We start from the raw sequence: 20,950 nt of genomic DNA on the forward strand, positions 1-20,950 counted from the left end.
GGGTATGAGAACAAATACTTCCTCTACCTTATTCTGAATGTTTTGAAGAAATGAGAGTCTGCATGCACACAGGGAAGTATATATATGAAGAAATGTGTACATGCATGCATACATACATAGACCCCCATTGCTAATTATCCGTAATGTGAAAGGTAATATTTAATACAATTAATGAGTACTATTAGTGATTCCATTATAATAAAAATCTCAATTAAATATATTTATTTTTGTAATTGTAGACTGGACTTTCATTTCCCGGCTACACAGAACTGAATAATCAAATAGAAACTATATTAACTTAACACTGTTTGGCCAATGGCTAAGAAATATCCCAGTTATTGTTTATATCTTAAATTAACCCATTTCTATTAATCTATTTATTGCACAAGGCTGTGGCTTGCCAGTAATGTTCTGGCATTTTTCTCCTTTTTTTTTTTAAATATTTATTTATTTAGTATACAATGTTCTGTCTGTATGCCTACAGGCCAGAAGAGGGCGCCAGACCTCATTACAGATGGTTGTGAGCCACCATGTGGTTGCTGGGAATTGAACTCAGGACCTTTGGAAGGGCAGGCAATGCTCTTAACCACTGAGCCATCTCTCCAGCCCCCATTTTTCTCCCTTGACATGGCATCTCTTTTACTCCACCTTCTCTCTCTGTCTCTGTCTCTCTGTTCAGATTACCAGTCTGGCTTTACTCTGCTAATCCATTGGCCGAAACAACTTTATGCATCAACCAATAAAAATGACTCATATAAAAAACGGACATCCCACATTGAATATTTATGTCTATTTTCCCTTAGTCATTTAGCCCCTGGATAAATTATACTCTGCAAAAATTTATTTAGTTACCTGTTCTAATGGGAGCTCACCAAATACAGCTCAACTGGATCTGATTGAGCATGTGATCAAACCGACTCTCATTGGCTGACAATGGGGGCTGACTGAGAAGCCATTGATAAAGGCACTGGGACTTGTTTTTATGGCATGTTCTGGCTTTTTGGGACCCTAGTCTATATGGATGCACAGCTCCCTAGGCCTGAATGTAGGGGCAGGGCCTTGGACTTCCCACAGGGCCGGATTCCTTGCCCTCTCTCAAACAGGGAGGCGGAGGGAGGAGAGGGTGTGTGGGAGCAGGAGGGGTTTGGGAGCAAGTGTAAATAATTGAATGGAAAAATTTAAAAAAGAGTAATATTCAAAGAAAACATGCTAGGCAAGTGATTGTGTCATTATAAAAATAACATTCATCTACAAATTAAAGTGCTTTAAAAAATTATTTAGTCATATTTTAATATTACATATTATTTAAAAGCACATGTTACTGTGACCATGATAAAATAAGGCTTTTTATAATACTTCCAGGTTGTTATAATCAAAGGAAACTATGTGATAATACTTTTAATAATTTTTTATAGAGGTAAAAATTAAGGTTTTCTACCTGCAGGCTTGAGATTTAATTAATTTTTTTGATATCTTTAAACTAAAAAAATTATCCTTTTTTTTTTTTTGATTTTTTTCAAGACAGGGTTTCTCTGTGGCTTTGGAGCCTGTCCTGGAACTAGCTGTGTAGACCAGGCTGGTCTCGAACTCACAGAGATCCGCCTGCCTCTGCCTCCCAAGTGCTGGGATTAAAGGCGTGCGCCACCATCGCCCGGCAAAAAATTATCCTTTAAAATGATAAATGTCCATATATACTTGTGTGTATACACACACACACACACACACACACACATATATATAATTTCAATAGTATATGAAAAAGTCAATTGTTGCAATGTTAAGTTTTGTATTTTCTTTCAGCTGTTTATTTAAACATTTATAACTTATGAGATTGAAAAAATCTTCAATGTAATTTATTATTATTATTTTGACTTAGAATTTCTATAAAATTATTACCATGTTTAATTGTGTTTATTCATGTGTTTATCTCTAGGGGTGTGTGTATATGTTTCTGTGTCTCTGTATGTTCTCATGCTATGACACTCATGTGAAGGCCGGAGGACTTAAGTCTCTCCCTCAACCATGTGGGCCTAAAAATGGATCTCAGGTTGTCAGGTTCTCTTCAACTGTTGCATCTCACTGAACATATGTTTTTATACTTGAGAATCTTATGTAATAATTGAAATTTAATAATGCCATAATATAAACACACTTTATTTTGAGAAACATGCTGATTATAATTTTTACTTTCATAAATAATAATTTTATAAGACAACAATTTCTGAAGTATTAAGAATGTTACCTAATGCTAAAGGAATCATTGTTATTTGTAAATGTTAACTGTTTTTCAATATTTTATATTACTTGGTTAGCTATTAACTTACCTGGAATAATAGTTCATGGATTGATAAAAATCACCAAAGCAAACATCTAAATAGAACTAGTTCTAGTCGCGACTCGGCAACAGCGCCACCTGCTGGATAATAGGTAATATGTCAGCTTTCGTTTCCATCGCAAATTTTACTGCTTTGTTTCTAATACAATGAATTATATCATGCGAGGTTTATATGACTATTGGGATACCTTAATTTACTGGTTACTAGGTTTCAGTTTTCTTTTCCATATTCTATCATTAAGGAAGAATATGGCACTCCTAAGAACGATACAATCTCTACGGACTAATAATGAACAACTCGTTGAAAGGATTAAAACTATTGAAAATCAGAGGTTATCTGAACAAGTGGATCATTTACAATGAGAAATGTGTCATAGAAAGCATTCTTATACATAAATAGAGCAAGGAACACTTAAGTAATTAATCCCTATAACATGCACATTAATTTTATTCTAGTGTGTATAAGAAAAGGAAATAAATTTTAAGCCTTTAAGTTATTACTTTGGAATGTCAATTTTTTTTTGGAGAACGAATGTATTTCCTAATAGGAAATAATTATATAATTACTATGAATTAGTGCTCATAAAAATTTCTGGAAATATTGTGTTATGCATAATGAACCAAAGATTTCCTATGTGCATTACGTGTATCAAATAAATCAAACAGATAGCATAAACATAGAAGAAGAGGTACCAAGAGTCTGATTATAGGACACATACATACATATTCAAGGCACATGACTAGGCTAAACAGTTGGCTGAGTCCAAAACACTAGTTCATTGTTTCATTGAGAAAAGAATAAAATGTAATATCACTTCTATTTAATTTCACCTATGGATAAATAAATGCAATTACATCTAGGGCAAAAATGTTTTCATTTCAGATAGATACCAACTACTAAATTACTGATGCCAGAGTAGATGAAGCATCATAACATTCAGACTTTCTTGTTCTATAATAAATTTATGTTAAGATATTTTGTACTATATCATTATACTGTCTATTCTCTTTCAGCTATTCAAAATTAGATTAAAGAATTTGTTAAACCACAAAGAAAGATCAAACTATTATTCAACAGAAGTTAAATCCAAATCCTGGAATTGACTTCTGACTGTATTCATTTTGGGCTTTTCCTAGAATGGAAAAAAACTTCCCACATGACTGCATTTTGTAAGGCTACAATGCTTGCACTTTTATTGTGGTTCCCTTCTTTTTCTTTGATGAGTTAGAAATATTTGCCTACCATTTCCTCTGTTATGAATTTTATTAAATCCATGATTGTCCCAATTATGCACAGAAGAAAAATAATATGTAAAACCCACAATTCTCAACTTATTTAATTCATTTTCTCAATTTGACTTTGTAATAGAGAAGCAGAATATATTAAACTATCTGCAGTATGAATGGATAATGCACTAAACTTTATTTAAGAAAGTAAATGCTGGGAGGACAAGGATAATTCTTGTGCTTCTAATGGGCTAGCAAAACGTTTCCCACCTTATTAAAATTAAAACACTAAATACATCACTTGTATGGGCTCCTGGATATAAGCAGCACCAACAATTCATTACAATTCCCAAAATATTCTATATGATTTTGAAGCACCTAAAACTCTCCCATAACGAGAGAGACTAAAATGATATGTTACCAATACAATCAATCTCCTAATAATTTTGTGTGAGCACAGAAAATTCCTAGACAGTTTTAGCAGACAAATTATAAGATTGGTGGTTTCCACCTTGGCAAAATCTTTGTGTGTTAAAAACAAAAATGTCTTTCTAAGTAGAAGTTTATATTTAACAAACAAAAGAAACAAATACCATTTCAAAGATATTCCTGTAAATAATGGTTCAAAGTAAAGTTTGTTAAACAATATGAGAAGACAAAGATAAATCTAGATGCATATAATACTATTAAGACAAGAAAAAGCAAAAGGAAGATTAAAGGAACTGGCAGATAATTTCCGAAAATAGTGAAAAGCCTGAGTCACATGGATTGCCTTTCTCTCCTTTCACTCTTATATGCTTGGTTAATGGTAATGTTTTCTTTTTTATTTCTTTACACAGGTTGGCACAATGACATAGATGAACACCTGGGAGAAGAAAGAAGGCAATTTTACTTACATGACTCTATCACAAGGTTCAAGGAACCCATCAAAGAAACTCTACTGGTACTAGAAGAGTAATGCTCTTCACTAACGTAACCAATAGTGAAACTATAGCAAAACTAAGATTGTCTGTGAGAAAAGATTTTATTACTTTCTGTTATAAAGATGCTGGCTTCAAAATATATGGTGGGATGTGTACAGTTTCAGAATTATATAATAACTCTCACACAAGTGTATGAACACACTGAGCTTCAACCATGAGTCTGGATCAATGCTAAAACACATACCGCCTAGCTAACAAATGTTTGCAGAATAGATGAAATTACATATTAATTCCTATATAATTCTGTGTATAGATGAAACTAGTTGAAAGATTTATATAACAAAAATGTTGTGTGTGTGTGTGTGTGTGTGTAGTACATGGGTATGCACACCTGTGAATGTATATACAAAAGCCAGAGTGCCTCCAGTGTCTTCCTCTATTGCTTTCCTATTTATTATTTGAGATCAGGTCTCTCACTATGCAAGCATATTAGAAGTTCACTTTTTCAGCTAGGCTGCTTGGCCAACAAGCTACCAGGAACTACATGTACACATTACACACGCTGGGGCTACAGGCATGCACGACTATGCCTAGCCTTTTAGGTGGCTATTGGAGATTTGGACCCAGGTCCTCTTGCTTACAGAAAAAGTGCTTTTAAACATTAAGCCATGTCCTCAACTACAGTTTTGCTTATCTCATTATGTACAAAACTTCTCTATAGGAAAATAGGAGTTTAAATGGAGATGATACTTAATGCTGATTTCACAAGAAAAGATATTTCCTAGTCATGTGTTTAACAATTAAAATGTGAATGTAGCCCATTTCAGAATATCAATAAATAAGAATCCTGTCACCTTAAAGAGTGAAAAATAAGCTCACATACTAAAGAGAAAAAACTTACAGTCGATACGATGATGATGATGACAGTAAGCTTGATATTCGTCATACACATGGCTCGAGAAAGATTTCTGCTGGTAGTTTTGAGAGTTACAGACTAGAACACAATCGTAAGTTATTTTATTCTTGGCACTGGCTATATGAATTATTCATAGTAACAACCTGCAAGCTTTTATTTTAATCAATTATCTTACTTTTTTGGTTCTAAGAATGGAACTCAGGGCCTAGATCATGGTAGACAAGTATTCTACTACTGAGCCATACTTACACTAATTTTGTTTAAATTCAAATGTCCTTTTTCCCTTCCTTCTCTTTTCAAAGAGAGACTGGTCATTCAGAATCAGTAGTTAGCCAAAACAGAGTTCATTGAAACCAATAATAAGCAATATAAACTCACTGGCAAGGCTTCACTTCTTTTCCTTCTCTATGTAGCAACGTACATAGTGTTGATTATTTGGGAGAAAACAATTTCCAATTTAAAATTTTAATAAGAAAGACTCACTATGCAAGCATATTTGTTTATTCTATCCAATATGATTTTTGGGCTTTGAACAATATATATAAATGTGTTTGATTTTCCTAGAAACATATGTATTTACTTGTTACGTGTAACGCACAGGATCGGGAGCTGCGAAGCTGGCAGAGGGAGAAGCGCTGTGTGTGTGTTGGGGGGGGGAACTGGCTGGCAGAGAAAGGGAAGCGTCCCCTCAGCCCGCGCTCCCTCCTCAGCCACGGGCTCCCGGAGCGGGCGCGGAGGACGCCGGGGCCGCTCCGAGCCGCGCTGAGGAGGCGCAGCCCACGGCGGGGACCGATGGGCGACGTCTGAGGCCGAGCGTCTCCCACGCCACTCGACCGCAGCCTTGTTCTCCACCTCCTCCTCCCCGAGGAGGAGACGTACGAGGAGGACCGCGAGTTCGAGGCCAGGCCAAGCGTCTCAAGACCAAGGAGGGAGAGATCGTCTACTCGGCGGTGGAGAGCCGCAATCGCCAGGAAGCGACGACGCCGGAGAAGGCGACGCCGGCGAGGGAGGCAGCGGCGACCGCAGCGGAGAAGGCGACTGTGAAGAAGGCGACGGGGGAGACGAAAGGGACGGCAACGACGGCGATGAAGGAGGCAGCGGCGGGGACGAAGGCGGCCATGGTAAGAAAGCGCGGCCGCGTTCTCCGTCACCTTGCTGCGTGGATGCCTAGAGCGTCGCTGGGGACCCCCTAGGGCTTAGTATTTATGGCTTGCTTAGATTTTCCGGATCGTGCCCGTACCACGCAGGCTCGGGCTTCGGGTGGCGGGGCCTCGCCATCGACAGCCGGGGCCCTGAACTTGGGGAGGGTCGCGGGGCGGGGGCGGGGGCGGCGGGGGCGGGTGGCGCTTCCTCTCTGGGAGTCGGTGCCGCTCGCCCGCGGCGGGCTCAGCTCTGCCTTGGCTGTGCTGGGACCCGGCTGCGTACAACCCTCCCTCCTGGCCGCAGCATCCTCCCTCCGGACACCAGCCCAGGACGGCTCTCCTGGCCTCGTCTCCAAAAAGCCGAGGCCAAAAGACAAATGATGCCCCCGTGCCCTAAACTCTAGCTCCCTTGCTAGTTTGTTTTGTCTTGGTGTGTGTGTGTGTGTGTGTGTGTGTGTGTGTGTGTGTGTGTGTGTACGTGCGCGCGCGTTATTTTGCTTTTTAAAAGTGTTTGGGGGCATGGAGCCCTTGCTGGGCTACCTGCTTTTTGGGCGGTGACTCAAGACAGTTTTCACATAAAAAATGTTAATCAAAAAAAAAATGTGTGGGCAAGAGTGTGGCCTTGCTTTCAAGTAAAAGGTTTGCAAACGTTCCCGAATGACTTGAGTACTACTTCAAGTTTGTCCCCACAGAAGAAGGAAATGAATTCAGAGCTGTGTTATACACATTCCTCGAAGCCTCCTTATCAGAAATGTTTGCTGAAGACCTAAGGAATGTGGACAGCTTAACCCACAGCTTCAGTTCCATGGAGAGTTTAAGGAAACAAAGCGTTCCAACGGTTTTGTCCCTCGTTGGAGCCCTTAAACTCCCTTGGTGACTAAGATATTCTATAAACATTTAATACATTTGAGAGCAAATCTTCTGTGCATTTTATGAAGTTATAGAAGTCTTCCACCATTAAAGGTGTTTCAACCCTTTTAATCAAAAGCAACTTGTCTTTGAAAAGTTTGTTTGAATTTTGTCTAGCTTAAATTAAAGAGTTACATGTGTGGATACTTAAGCTCCCATCCATGGCAGCCTCAGAAGTTGGATCGCCTGGAAATAGAGATAAAAGTAGTTAAGTTGTGAGTCGTCTGACCTGGGTGCTGGGAATCAAACTGTGGTCCATTGCCCCCAAGAGTACTGCGTGCTTTTCGGATGAGCCCTTCTTTCCGCCCGTTTGAACTAAATTAAATTAAATTCATTTTTGTGTGTGCATTGAAGCCTGAGTGTGTGGAGGTCAGGGGACAGCTTCATGTGAGACCTGGGGATTGAATTTTGGTCACTGGCATCACCTTCACTACCTGAGCCAGCTCACTGACCCAGCTTGAGTTTTTATGTGAAAATTCTGATAAAAATGTTTTAAAATACGACAATGTGATGGGTAAATTTGACCTTTGTTTTTTAAGGAATTGTTTTTTCTTGCTGTAACTGTACTCACAACTGATTCTCGAAGGCCTTCTGGCCAAGATCAGGCATAGTTTCCATGAATTTGTTATTTGGGGATTTTTCTGTCAAGTTTTTTGAGATACTCCAGATGTGACTTGGGGGTATGAATAAAGGAGATCATGGTTTTCTTAGAGTCTCTTAAGATCACAGGCAACTGTTGTAAGAGGTGGAAATAGGGTTATAATAAGTGGTGTTATGGTTCTTTTGCCAAAAGCCCTAGTTGTTTGTGAAGTACTTTTAAATGTTTTGGAAAGATACTTAAAACACTTGACAGGAAAGATGGGTGGCTCAGTGGGCAAGAGTACTTGCAAATGCCTGAAAACCAGAGTTCAGTTGCTAGAGCCCACATGGTGGATGTTGTCCTCTGCCTTGTATATGCATGCCTTGGTGCGCACACACCCACACACACAGCGATAAAATTTTTGTTTTAAAATGGGCTATTTTTGAACGCTAGGGAGAAATATGTAATCAACATAAGTCAAAAGAGTGCAAATGGCATTGGGCAAGGGCTTGCGGTAATCAGGAGTTTAGTCTTACAATTTTTGTGACCTTGAGAAAGTCTACTTTTTAGTTTTCTTAGTCTGTAAGATGTGAAACTTGAACTGTATGTACTTTCCTTACTTGATGCTGTAGTAAACTAGTTAATACAACTTTCATATGACCAAGGCAGGAATTGATGTATGTAGTTAAAATTCAAGTTGCTGTTCATCTTTTAGTGCTTAGGGCAAGGTGCTTTCTTTTAACTGCATAGCTGGAGCTGGGGCTGGAGCTTGATGGCCTCAGTGGTGCACTTGACTAGCATGTGCAGCTGTTTTTGGCTCTACCAGCACTCCTCTCCAATAAATTTATTTGTAAATTTAACAATGGAACCGATGGGTCATGTTAAGTTTAATGAAGACTCAGTTTTTCATTTTTAAAATTTTTCCTTGTAATTTTAAGTACTATTTTGAAGTCATTGTAATTATGAAACATGTGCATAATAAAATTACTTTTATCAAGGTAAAAAAAAAAGCACAGGATCTCATTTCTTCAGTCATCCATTTTCTTTTGCATTGTAATCTTCTCAGGAGATATGAAAGCATTTTCACCAGAACACAAGCAATTTAAGACAAATAGGTAAGCAGATAACAAAATGTACTAAATACTCAGCTATTATTATATAAAAGAGACATATGTGAAAGTTGAAAAAAATGTTTGGGTTATTATTCATACCTAAAACTGGAAAGTATTAAAATATCAGTAAACCACAATGAAATATATAGTAATTAAAACAGTTTACTAATATATTTATGTAGTCAACCTACATATCATGGATTAATGTTACAATTTTGACATAAGAAAAACAGTAAACATTACAGCTTCTTTGATGTGGGAGTGATTTCTTATTAATAAAGAAACTGCCTAGACCCATTTGATAGGCCAGCCCTTAGGTAGGCGGAGTAAACAGAACGGAATGCTGGGAGAAAGAAGCTGAGTCAGGGAGTCGCCATGATTCTCCCACTCCAGACAGTCGCAGGTTAAGATCATTCCTGGTAAGTCAGCTCTTGGGCTACACAGATTAATAGAAATGGGTTAGATCAATATGTAAAAGCTAGCCAATAAGAAACTGAAACTAATGGGTCAGGCAGTGTTTAAAAGAATACAGTTTCCGTGTAATTATTTTGGGTAAAGCTAGCCGGGTGGCGGGACACAGCCCGCTGCTCGTATTTCAACACTTCTTTTTATATTTTTTGGAGACATGGTTATATGCAGTAGTGACTAGTCTTGAACTTGCTATGAAGGTAAGGACATTAATGTCCTGATCTTTCTGGCTATACTTCCAAAGTGCTAGGATTATAGGTATGTACCACCTTGCCTGGTTTAGGTGATTGCGATGGCTACTTTTTATGTCAACTTGATACAAGCCAAAGATTTCTGAGAAGAGGGAACCTCAAATGAGAAAATGCCTCCATAAGATTGGGCTGTAGGCAAGCCTTTAGGGCATTTTTAAAATTAGTGATTGATGTGAGAGGGCCAATACCATTGAAGGTAGTGCTACTTCTTGGCTAGTGGTGCTAGGTTCTATAAGAAAGCAGGGTGAGCAAGCTATTAGAAGCAAGTCAGTAGACAGCACTCCTTCATGGCCTATGTATCAGGTCCTGCTTCAAGATTTTTGCCCTGTTTGAGTTCCTGCTCTGAAATCCTTCAATGAACAGTGAAGTTCCGTTATAAGGCAAAATAAACCTTTTCCTTCCCAAGTTGATTGTGGTCATGGTATTTCATCACAGCAATAGTAAACCTAAGATAGAAGTGATGGAGATTAAGCCCAGGGCTTTAGGCACACCAAGCAAGCACTCTACCAACTGAGCTACAGCCCCAGTCCAATAGCTTTTAAATATATGGGATACTCCAAAGGGTGCAGTCAATAGAAGAGGGTAGAAAGGCACCTCTGAGTTTTGATAATACTCTAAATTTAATCTTCATGTTGGCTCAATGAATGTATTTGCATACATTAGTAAATAATTACAAGCTGTATACTTACAGTTAATATACTTTTCAATATGGCTGCTATAGTTTAATTAACTGCTTTCTCTACAAAGTATCTATAGTGCTGCAGGTAACAAGGTATCAGCCTGGGTTTCATTTAGTGCAGAATGAAAAGGATGCCACGCATAAACTGACTTGATCATGAAGGATTTTTTTTGATGTGTTCTTGGATTGGGTTTGCCAGCATTTTACTGAGTATTTTTGCACCCATGTTCATGAGTGAGATTAGTTTGTAATTCTCTTTCTTGGTTGAGTCTTTGTGAGGTTTTGGTATCAGGGTAACTATAAAACCATTTGGCCCTGGGATGTTTTTGTTTGTGAGGCTTTTGATGACAGCTTCTATTTCCTTGGAGTTTATACGTCTCTTTAAATTGTTCACCTGTTCTTGATTTAATTTTGGTATATAGTACCTAACCAGAAAATTGTCCAATTCTTTTGTGTTTCCTGATTTAGTGGAGTACAGGTTTTTGTTGTATGATCTAAGGAGTCTCTGTATTTCCTTAGTGTCTGTTGTCAGGTATCCCTTTTCATTTCTGATTGTGTTAATTTGGATGTTCCCTCTGTGCTTTTTTATTAGTTTACATAAGGGTTTGTCAGCTTCATCCCAGAGATGCAGGGATGGTACAACAGTCAAAAATCTATTAATGTAATCCATCTTATAAATAAACTGAAAGAAAAAAAAACATATGACCAACTTATTAGATACTGAAAAAGCATTTGACAAAATCTGATACCCCTTCATGATAAAGGTCTTGGAGAGATCAGAGATACAAGGAACATATCTAAATATAATAAAAGCAATATACAGCAACCTGACTGCCAGCATCAAATTAAATGGGGGAGAAGAAGTGATTCTGCTAAAATCAGAAGAAGATGAGACTGTCCACTCTCTCCATATCTATTCTACATAGTTCTTGAAGTTCTGATAGAGCAATAAGACAACAAAAGGCAATCAAGAGGATTCAAATTAGAAAGGAAGAAGTCAAACTTTTGCTATTTGCAGACAATATGATAGTATGTATAAGTGACTTCAAAAACTCTACAGGGGAACTCCTACAGCTGATAAATACCTTCAGTGAAGTGGCAGGATGCAAGATCAACTCAAAAAAATTATTACTCCTCTATATACAAATGATAAAGGAGCTGAGAAATAAATCAAAGAAACATCACATTTTAAAATAGCCAAAATTACATAAAATATCTTGGGGTAATGTGGAGACACAGAACTGGCTTAGAGAGCAGGCTCCTCCTGGGACAGATGAGACAAAGTTGGGAAGTGGTTGCTTGGCAAACCAAGCATAGATGAAAGCAAACTTTCTCTGCCCATTTCTCAAATGTTCTGTCAGAATCTGTACCCTGGATAAGGAAGTGGCCTTTGAGCTCAGTTCTTCACACTCTACCAGTTACAAAGGAGGGCTTTGTTTCTGTATACTTTTGCCTTGTTTCTATGTACTTTTTATTTTTATTACTGTTATTAATTGAGGTATTGTTTCTTGCAAGGAGAGGCAAGAGTTTCGCATGATCATGTACGTGAGTAAAGGGGGGTTTAAGAGTTGAGGTAATGCTTTTTAGTCTGTATAAAAAGCTATACAAAATCGAGCTTGTTATGCAGTTGTTGACAACCTACCTGCATCCTCTGTGTCCTGATTTGCACAAGACCCTTACCCAAGAACCCCAGCACACTAGACATTGACAAATGGCACCCGAAGAGGGACCCTGAAGAGGAAAAGTTAGGAAGGGTCAGAAAACATTAACCAAGTAAGTAATCTTTATTGCAGGGTAATGGAATAAGCTAAATCTTCTCCGTATCTTGCTATGCAAAAACACTTAATAAAAACTCACAGTGTTTCTGTTTCTTTTTCTGATTTAGAAATGTGTGTTGAAGTAATTAAGGAATATAATCCTTGGTTTCCAGAAGAAGGCACCTTAGATATAGATACTTGGCAGAGAATTAAAACTAATGTTGAAAAAACTGTGAGACAGTGTGAGAAAATACCTGTTCGCTTATGGTCTATATGGTCTATTGATGGAGGAAGGTCATTGGCTAATAAAGGAACTGCCTTGGCCCATTTTATTGGTTAGAGGATAGGTGGGAGGAGTAAACAGAACAGAATGCTGGGAGGAAGAGGAAGTGAGGTCAGTCCCGACAGCTCTCCTCTCGGGAGCAGACGGAGCAGACGCCTGAGAGAGACGCCATGCCCCACTCCCGGGATGAAGCTCCGACCCAGGATGGACATAGGCTAGAATCTTCCTGGTAAGAGCACCTTGGGGTGCTACACACAGATGATTAGAAATGGGCTAAATTAATATGTGAGAATTAGCCTAGAAGAGAATGGGCCAAGCAGTGATTAAATGAATACAGTTTGTGTGTTGTTATTTTGGGGCATAAGCTAGCCGAGCAGGTGGCCAGGGTGCTGGGAACACAGCACCGCCACCCATATTACTACAGTCTATGATTTTTACTGTTTTCAGAGCTATGATGGAAGAGCGGTTAGTGACAGATCTGGGAAAGGAGGTTACTCCACCCGTAAAAAATTTGGACATGAATCAAAAAACTAAAGAGCAAATTGTGGAGAACCAAGAAAGCTTAATCAAAACAACTAGTTTGGATTTGCAATCAGTTTTGGAGAAACTTAATGGGCTAGAAAAGCAAATGAAAAAAACTGGCCGCTGAGTCGAAACAGAAAGTAGTGCCTGCTGCACAAGTTATGACCATGTCTAAAAAAATCTAAAAAATCTATTGGATTTGACTTCTTTGTCAAGGGGATCAGGAGTTACATAGTCCTCGATCTCTTTCTAAAATTGCTCAGGTAGAATTAAAATTAGTTGACGAACATATTAAAAATGATTTTTTGGGTACAGTACAACCTAACATTCCTATTAAATTATTAATATTGGATACTTTTCAATATCCTACAGGTATTTTAGCTCAAGATATTTTTCCCCTTGAGTGGGTTTACACAAAGCATACATTTTCTAAAACAATAACAACTTATGAAGAAATGTTAGCCTATATAATTCAAGAAGGGAGACGATGTCTTACTTTGACAGGTCTAGATTGTTCTGCTATAATTTTTCCATTACCAAAAGAAAAAGCTGAATACATGTGTCAGCTTTCATAAGCTTTACAAGTTTCTTTAGTTTCTTTTATTGGAAACTTTGAATATCATAACCCCAAAAGCAAATTGTGGGACTATTTACAAAAACAAGAATTTGTAATTCATGATATTGTATCTGTCAATCCTTTACCTGACGTATTAACTATTTTCTGATGGTTCCAAAACTAAAAGTGCTTATGGGACAGAATCTACGTACTGGGTAGAATTTAAAGATTATTGTTCTGTACAAGAAAATGAATTGTATGCTGTTATTAAAGCCCTTAAAGATTTTCCTCAAGATATTAAAGCCCTTAAAGATTTTCCTCAAGATCTAAATATTCAGCCTATGTTGTAGGAGTTGTACAAAATATTCCCCTATTCTTATCAACAGGGTGAGCTCTCCATCATTGCCCTGGGCCATTTAACAGGGAGTAATGGGTGTTTCTGATTCTCCAGCTTTCATGCCCTTAGAGATGATTCGCCCACATCTATACCACTAGGACTAGCACAACCATGTTGTCCATGCAAGGAGCAGGGGCTGCTCTCCAAAGTGCTACAGCTAGTGAGGGTCAGGGACAGGTCTCCAGTTCATGATCTCACCAGGATGGGTAGGGATGTTAGAAAGACATGGGAGAAGATAAGGGAATGGAAATAATAATAAGAATATACTGTCTGAAAAAGTCACTTTTCAACAACAACAGAAAAAGACAAGAAAAATACAGTACAGGGACAAATAAGCTCAGAGATAAATAGAGATCAAGATCTGCTACAACATCTCTGTGTTTCTAAGTTCTGGAGTCTCGGTGTCGTTTAGAAACTCGTTTTTTCTTGGAATGATTTCAAATGCACATTTATTTTGCCAGCAATTTTTAACGAAACAGTGTTAACAACAGCCATTCAAATAATTAAATGTTCTCAAATATTTAATTAAATAAATGAGAGGATACAATTAAACTGGCTTTAGTTTTTATAAAACAATGTTGATTGGTATTTTAAGAGTGATGGTGTGAACTCTGAAACATAAATTCTCACTCCCACTATTGATGTCCGCTGTATCTAAAGATGCCATCACTTTACAAGGAGTCTAGAATATAGTATTAGCCCAAGAAAGTATTGATTTCTTTATTTTTTTGATTGAGGTTTCAAGGGTACTTCTTTATGTTGGTGTGTATGAGGTATGTGCATGTGAGTGTTATAAAACATGTGAGTATATGTGAAAGATAAATAGTATATATGACTATTAACATTGATACAGAGCCAAAAACAGTCAGTTGCTATGATCATCTATTGTATTCTACTACATTTTCTTAAAACAAATCTCCATTGAACCTTGAAATCACTGTTCTTCAGATAAATTCACAATGAAGCAAAACTCTGGGATCACAAATCTCCTGTGCACCAATACTAAATTAAAAATGTGCTTCCCTGTTAGGAATAGCATGAAGGTTTCTGGGAAGTAACCTCAAATCATCATGTTGCCATTGTAAGGGTCCTTACCCAATGAAAGTGGAATATTTTAAAATTTATCAGAAACCACTGTAAATGTCTTCCACATTTTTCTGATGGCATTCATCATTTCCTTGTTTCTGAAAGTATAAACCATAGGATTGAGCAATGGTGTCAAAACATTGACAAATACAAGTATATTTTTCTCAAAGGACAATGCAGATGTAGGTCTTGCATATATTAATATACATGGGACAAAGAACAAAAACACAACTGTAATATGGGATCTACAGGTGGAGAGAGCTTTATATCGACCTTCAGAACTGTGGGCTCTCAGAGAAAACAATATAACACCATAGGAGACAAGCAATAATGAGAAGAATATAATACAAATAGCCCCACTGTTGGCAAACACCAAAAGGACAAAAATGTGTGTGTCAATACAGGCAAGCTTCAGTAATGGGAACAAGTCACACATATAGTGGTCAATAATATTGGTTCCACATAAAGGCAGCTGCAATGTGAATATAATTTGTATGATAGAATGCAAAAAGCCTCCTGCCCCAGATACCAACACTAAAACAGCACAGAGCCTTTGGTCATGATGGAAGAATAGAGGCTTGCAAATGGCCACATAGCGGTCATAGGCCATGGCTGCCAAGACAATTACTTCTGCCCCTGTGAAGAAGTGTACTGTAAACAGTTGTGTCATGCAACATTCAAAAGAGATGGTCTTCCTTTCATAAAAACAGTCTATAATTATCTTGGGTGTAACAGTAGAAGAAATGATGCTGTCTTTCCAGTGCAGTTATTAGACACTGCAACCCAACTTTCCACCTTTCCTGGGGATGCATGCCTGTCAGTACAGGAGTCTCTTTTCCTACCTTATTTTGACGAACACCCTTTATTTAGTAAAAAGTAATTATAAAGAAAGGCACTTGAATTTTTCCTTTGCAGAAGACAGACTCTAACGAAGGTTAGAGTTTAAGATTTGTTTCAGAATTCTTAGGTTGTCACTTCATAAAAAGGTGCCAAAATGGAGGGAAAGTTCAAGATAGGAAGACGATGAAAGAAAATACCAAGATGACTTTTAAATTATCATCTTTCCTTGCTGTTTCTGAGACTCCTGGGAATTGTTTCCACAGATAACTCATTTACCCTTTTCCAGAGTGACTAGACAGAGACAGTTTCTGGGGAAAGAGTTCTCTGAGAGCCGGGCAGTGGTGGCGCACGCCTTTAATCCCAGCACTCGTGAGGCAGAGGCAGGTGGATCTCTGTGAGTTCGAGACCAGCCTGGTCTACAGAGCTAGTTCCAGGACAGGCTCCAAAGCCACAGAGAAACCCTGTCTCCAAAAAAAAAAAAAAAAAAAAAAAAAAAAAAGAGTTCTCTGAGGACATGCTTCATAAGCACAAGTATTTACCTGCCATGCTAAGATAGGGACCAAGTCTGTTGCAGTGGGATGGAATTTGAAACAAACAGATTCCATTTTCCAACATACTGAACACCAGCTAAAATGTATATTAATTATAGATGAGTTTTTAAAAATCAGGTATTATAAAGAATTTAAATGAGAATTTTTTGATATATTACCTTTATCAATGATATCATATATGATTTTAAGATTTTATTTGTTTGTAGTATAATAATACAGGATAATAAAATTCATGATAACAGCAAAAGTAATATGCAATGAAAAATGCAGTTTCCATTATAAATAACCTAGAAATAGCAAAAAATCTTTTAAATATTTAGTATTTTATCACAAGAAAAAGGCAATAATGAGAATAATCTACGAACTTCTTACTAATTAATACCTAGTATATATTCTTATATTCAGTCATTACAATTTTCTTATATATGCCATACATCAGGTTTACATATGTGCTTCTAGAAATTCATGCACAATCAATGTATCTAACTCTAATAACTGTATTCACTCTGTCCTCACAGCAACATAATGAAGTCAGTGTTATTTGGAATATTTCAATATGCATTATAAGCTCTGAATAATCAAAGTGCACATTAATTGGGGAAATAATTTCAAACACTTTAAAGAACAGGCACAATTAGAGGTGTTTCTCTTTGTCCACCTATACCATAGGCTTTCCTCTACACAAAGTCACTGATATCTGGGTGCATCTTTTTCATTACACAGATGTTGAGTGTTCTATGTTCCTTTCCAATAGACCCCAACCCTCTGGTATTTCTTCCATGGCTGGGCCTCTTAAGACTGTTCAGAAAGCATTATTTTGAGTGAGGAAACCCATACACAGAAAGACAATTATCACATGTACTCATAGGTGGTTTTTAAACATAAAGCAAAGAAAACCAACCTACAAACCACAATCTCAGAGAACTTAGACAATAATGAGGACCCTAAGAGAGACTTACATAGATTTAATCTACATGAGAAGTAGAAAAAGACAAGATCTCCTGAGTACATTTAGAGCATGGGGACCTTGGGGGAGGGTTGAAGGGGGAGGGGACAGACAGGGAGGGGAGCAGAAAAAATGTAGAGCTCAATAAAAATCAATAAAAGATAAAAATAAAAAAGACTGTTCAGAGAAAGAGTAGAGAGTGAAAGCAAAGCCGATTTTTGAGTGTTTACAAACAGGAACTCTGGTGACACATGTTCACAGATCCTGTAGTGGCTATGCCCTCACATTATGCTCTACAAGCCTTTATAGAATGTTTGGTTTCTTCAAAGGGTATTTGTTACTTCAAACTATGTGTTGAGAATAGTCTTACAGTTAGTGCTAGGTCCATGATAATTCATTATTGATGTTTTAAAATATTTCTCATATCTTTTAAAATATTTCCATTGCTAAATTTTCCCCCAATTCCCATTTGACATAGACCATCTATGGCCACAGATTCATATGTGAGAACACATGAATAATAATCATCTTATTATTCTAAAAATAAATCTCTATTTAATAATAGAGATCAAGACCAACTAGAGAGATTTTGGTTGCCACTATGGTATGTGTGCTACTATTTCTCTGTAGACATAAGTTTCTGCCCTGCCTTGTCCTGCAGCTGTTCAGTCCCAAAGAAACTCTCAGAGACTTATATTAACCATAAATTGTTTGGCCTATTAGCTCAGGATCATTATTGTCTAGCTCTTCCAACTTAAATTAGACCTTATTTCTTACCTATGTTTAGACACATGACTTGGTACCTTTTCTCAGTACTACATTCTCATCTTGCTTTCTCTGGGTCTAGATGGCAACAGCAGACTGAGCCTTTCCTCTTCCCTCTTCCCAGAATTATCCTAGTCTGGTCACCTAACCTACACTTCCTGCCTGGAAAATGGGCAATCAGCATTCAATAAACTAATACAAGTGACAAATCTTTACAGAGTAAAAGAGCATTATCCACATTATTTATCCCTCAATATTTCTTTCGTGCCATGCTGGTTATTTTTGTGCTTCATAGGGATCATTGTTGGATGTGACCACTGATTGTTTTGCTTCCTTGGAAGACTTTCATGGAGCTTTCTGGAACCATGAAAGTTGGTCTTCAGAAACAGGGACTTTCCTTCTACCCCTGCACTGTAAAGGAGGTCAACAACAGTAGCCTTTCTTATTTTGGGAGTCTGTTGGGAAACCCTGACCAGCAACTCAAGGCAGTTTTCCATTATTGGTGTGAGGTTGTTCTTATATAGTCTGTGATCCTTATAGGGAGAACTGTCAACCCAGACAGGAAGATTTCATTTAAACTACATATGTGCATGCGTATGTATGTGCTCACACACATGCACACACATACACACACATGCGCGCACACACACATAACTTTAGGTAAAGAGGGAAACTATGTCTGGTACTAAAACCAATTTACAGCTGGGTGGTGGTGGTGCACGCCTTTAATCCCAGCACTCGGGAGGCAGAGGCAGGCGGATCTCTGTGAGTTCAAGACCAGCCTGGTCTACAAGAGCTAGTTCCAGGACAGGCTCCAAAACCACAGAGAAACCCTGTCTCAAAAAAAGCAAAAAAAAAAAAAAAAAAAAAAAAAAAAAACCCAAAAAACCAATTTAACTACTTAGGACTTGTAAAGTCATCAATTTTGGAGTAGAATCTAAAACTCTCGCATTACTAAACTAGCACTACCCCTAATTACATTAAAAATACCAATCTTTTATATAGGTATGGACTGGGTAATTTTATGTTAACTTCTTACAATCTAGAATCATTTGAGAGGAAGAAACTTCAACTGAGAAAATGCCTCCATAAGATCCATCTGTAGGGTATTTTCCAAATTAATGATTTACATGGGAGGTCATAGCTCAATATGGGTGGTGCCACCCCTGGGCTGGTGATTGTGGGTTCTATAACAATGATGATAAGCAATACAGTATGGCCTTTGCATCAGCTCCTGCCTCCAGGTTCATGTTCTATTTATGCTCGTGTCCTGTCTTCCTTCAATGATGGAAAACAATGTGAAAATATAAGCCAAATAAACTCTTTCTTCCCCAAAATGTTTTGGCCATGATGTTTCATTGTAGCAATAGTGACATTAACTAAGATAATGCACATATAAAAGTAGTTCTTATTCTTTGGCAAAGAAACTTTTTTTCTGAACCAGAGAACATTATAGAAATCAAAGTGTGTCAAAATGCAGAGAGAGATATCACATGGTCCCAGTTCCATCTATACATCTGTAACAAGATTCTTGTACCTGTGGGTCAGGTAGCATTATAGAAGATGTCACAAAAACCTTGAAAAAGTTGAAAGAACAGGAAGTTTGCTATGATATGGTATCTTCTAGAAAATTCAGAAAGGATACATCCATTACAGTCTCACCAACATGATTGCCTAAAACAAGACCAAAGGACATGCTGTAATGGGGGAAGCTCAAAAAGTCTAAAACCTAGACAGCAAATTATATACAACAGGGGAATGCAAGCAAGAAAGAAATATTTTTCCCTAAGGAAGATTCCCCCAACTGACTAATCAATGCTGAGTAATCACTTGTGAGATCATATACATACAAATTACATATTGGTTTGTGTTTATATAATAAATAGGCCATGAATATGAAAGTGTGCAAGGGGAGTGCATGGAGGGTTGGAGATGAAAAAGGGAGTAAGAAAATGATGCAATTATATTAAAAAATTTTAAATAAAACATCATGAAAATAAAATAAAAAAGATAAAGATCATTTTTGAGGTTAGGACTTCCAATTTGGTGTTTCAAAATTCAGTAGAGAGAATGTTTGTGGAAAAATCAAAAGGTAAGAAAAGTCAGTCAATCTTACATTATGTTACATGGTGAATGATTATGAACAATGCTTAGGAATCATTCACAATGACTTACCATATATGTGCATTTCTTCCATTCATGAACTCTTAGGTATTTCCAGGCTGTGGCTTTGCTATGACTTATTTCACTTGAATTTAGAACTTCACAATTCCATGTGGGTCAGTATGATTTCCATAGAATCAACACATACTGAAACTCGTATGACTACTTATGATTTTAGTTAGAGACTAATTTCTCCTCTCTCTCTCTCTCTCTCTCTCTCTCTCTCTCTCTCTCTCTCTAATGTGTGTGTGTTGCATGTGTGTGCACATATTGTGTAAGTATGAGCCTGAATCTGTAAACATGCTTGTGAAAATCGATAGATTACCTTGATGTATTCTTCTATGCCTTATTTCCTTAAGACCGCAGTTCATTACCACACACACCCATATTCATAAAACTCGTAGGGCAGCAATCCCCCGATCCTCCTATTGTTTACCATGGTTAAAAAGAATGTAAGTAACATGACATCTTTGGTAAGAACACATAAACAAAAAAGACAAGCCCTGTATAGTAAATGAGTTATATGAAAAGCCTCTAATTTG

At 37.5% G+C, this 20,950-nt stretch overlaps 1 protein-coding gene across 1 annotated transcript; it reads right to left on the reverse strand.

The window, feature by feature from the left end:
* Window positions 1–15,171: 15,171 nt before the first annotated feature.
* On the reverse strand, window positions 15,172–16,529 carry LOC121435685 (olfactory receptor 4C15-like). The gene is made up of 2 exons (XM_041635150.1): window positions 16,523–16,529; window positions 15,172–15,896 (listed from the first exon to the last, which is right to left on the reverse strand). The coding sequence occupies exons 1-2, from the start codon at window positions 16,527–16,529 to the stop codon at window positions 15,172–15,174; spliced, it is 732 nt and encodes a 243-aa protein (XP_041491084.1).
* Window positions 16,530–20,950: the final 4,421 nt, after the last annotated feature.

This window comes from Microtus oregoni, unplaced genomic scaffold (assembly GCF_018167655.1).
Source record: "Microtus oregoni isolate MIOR12 unplaced genomic scaffold, Mior012 000046F_ref0000063, whole genome shotgun sequence".
NCBI classification, from domain to species: Eukaryota; Metazoa; Chordata; class Mammalia; order Rodentia; family Cricetidae; genus Microtus; species Microtus oregoni.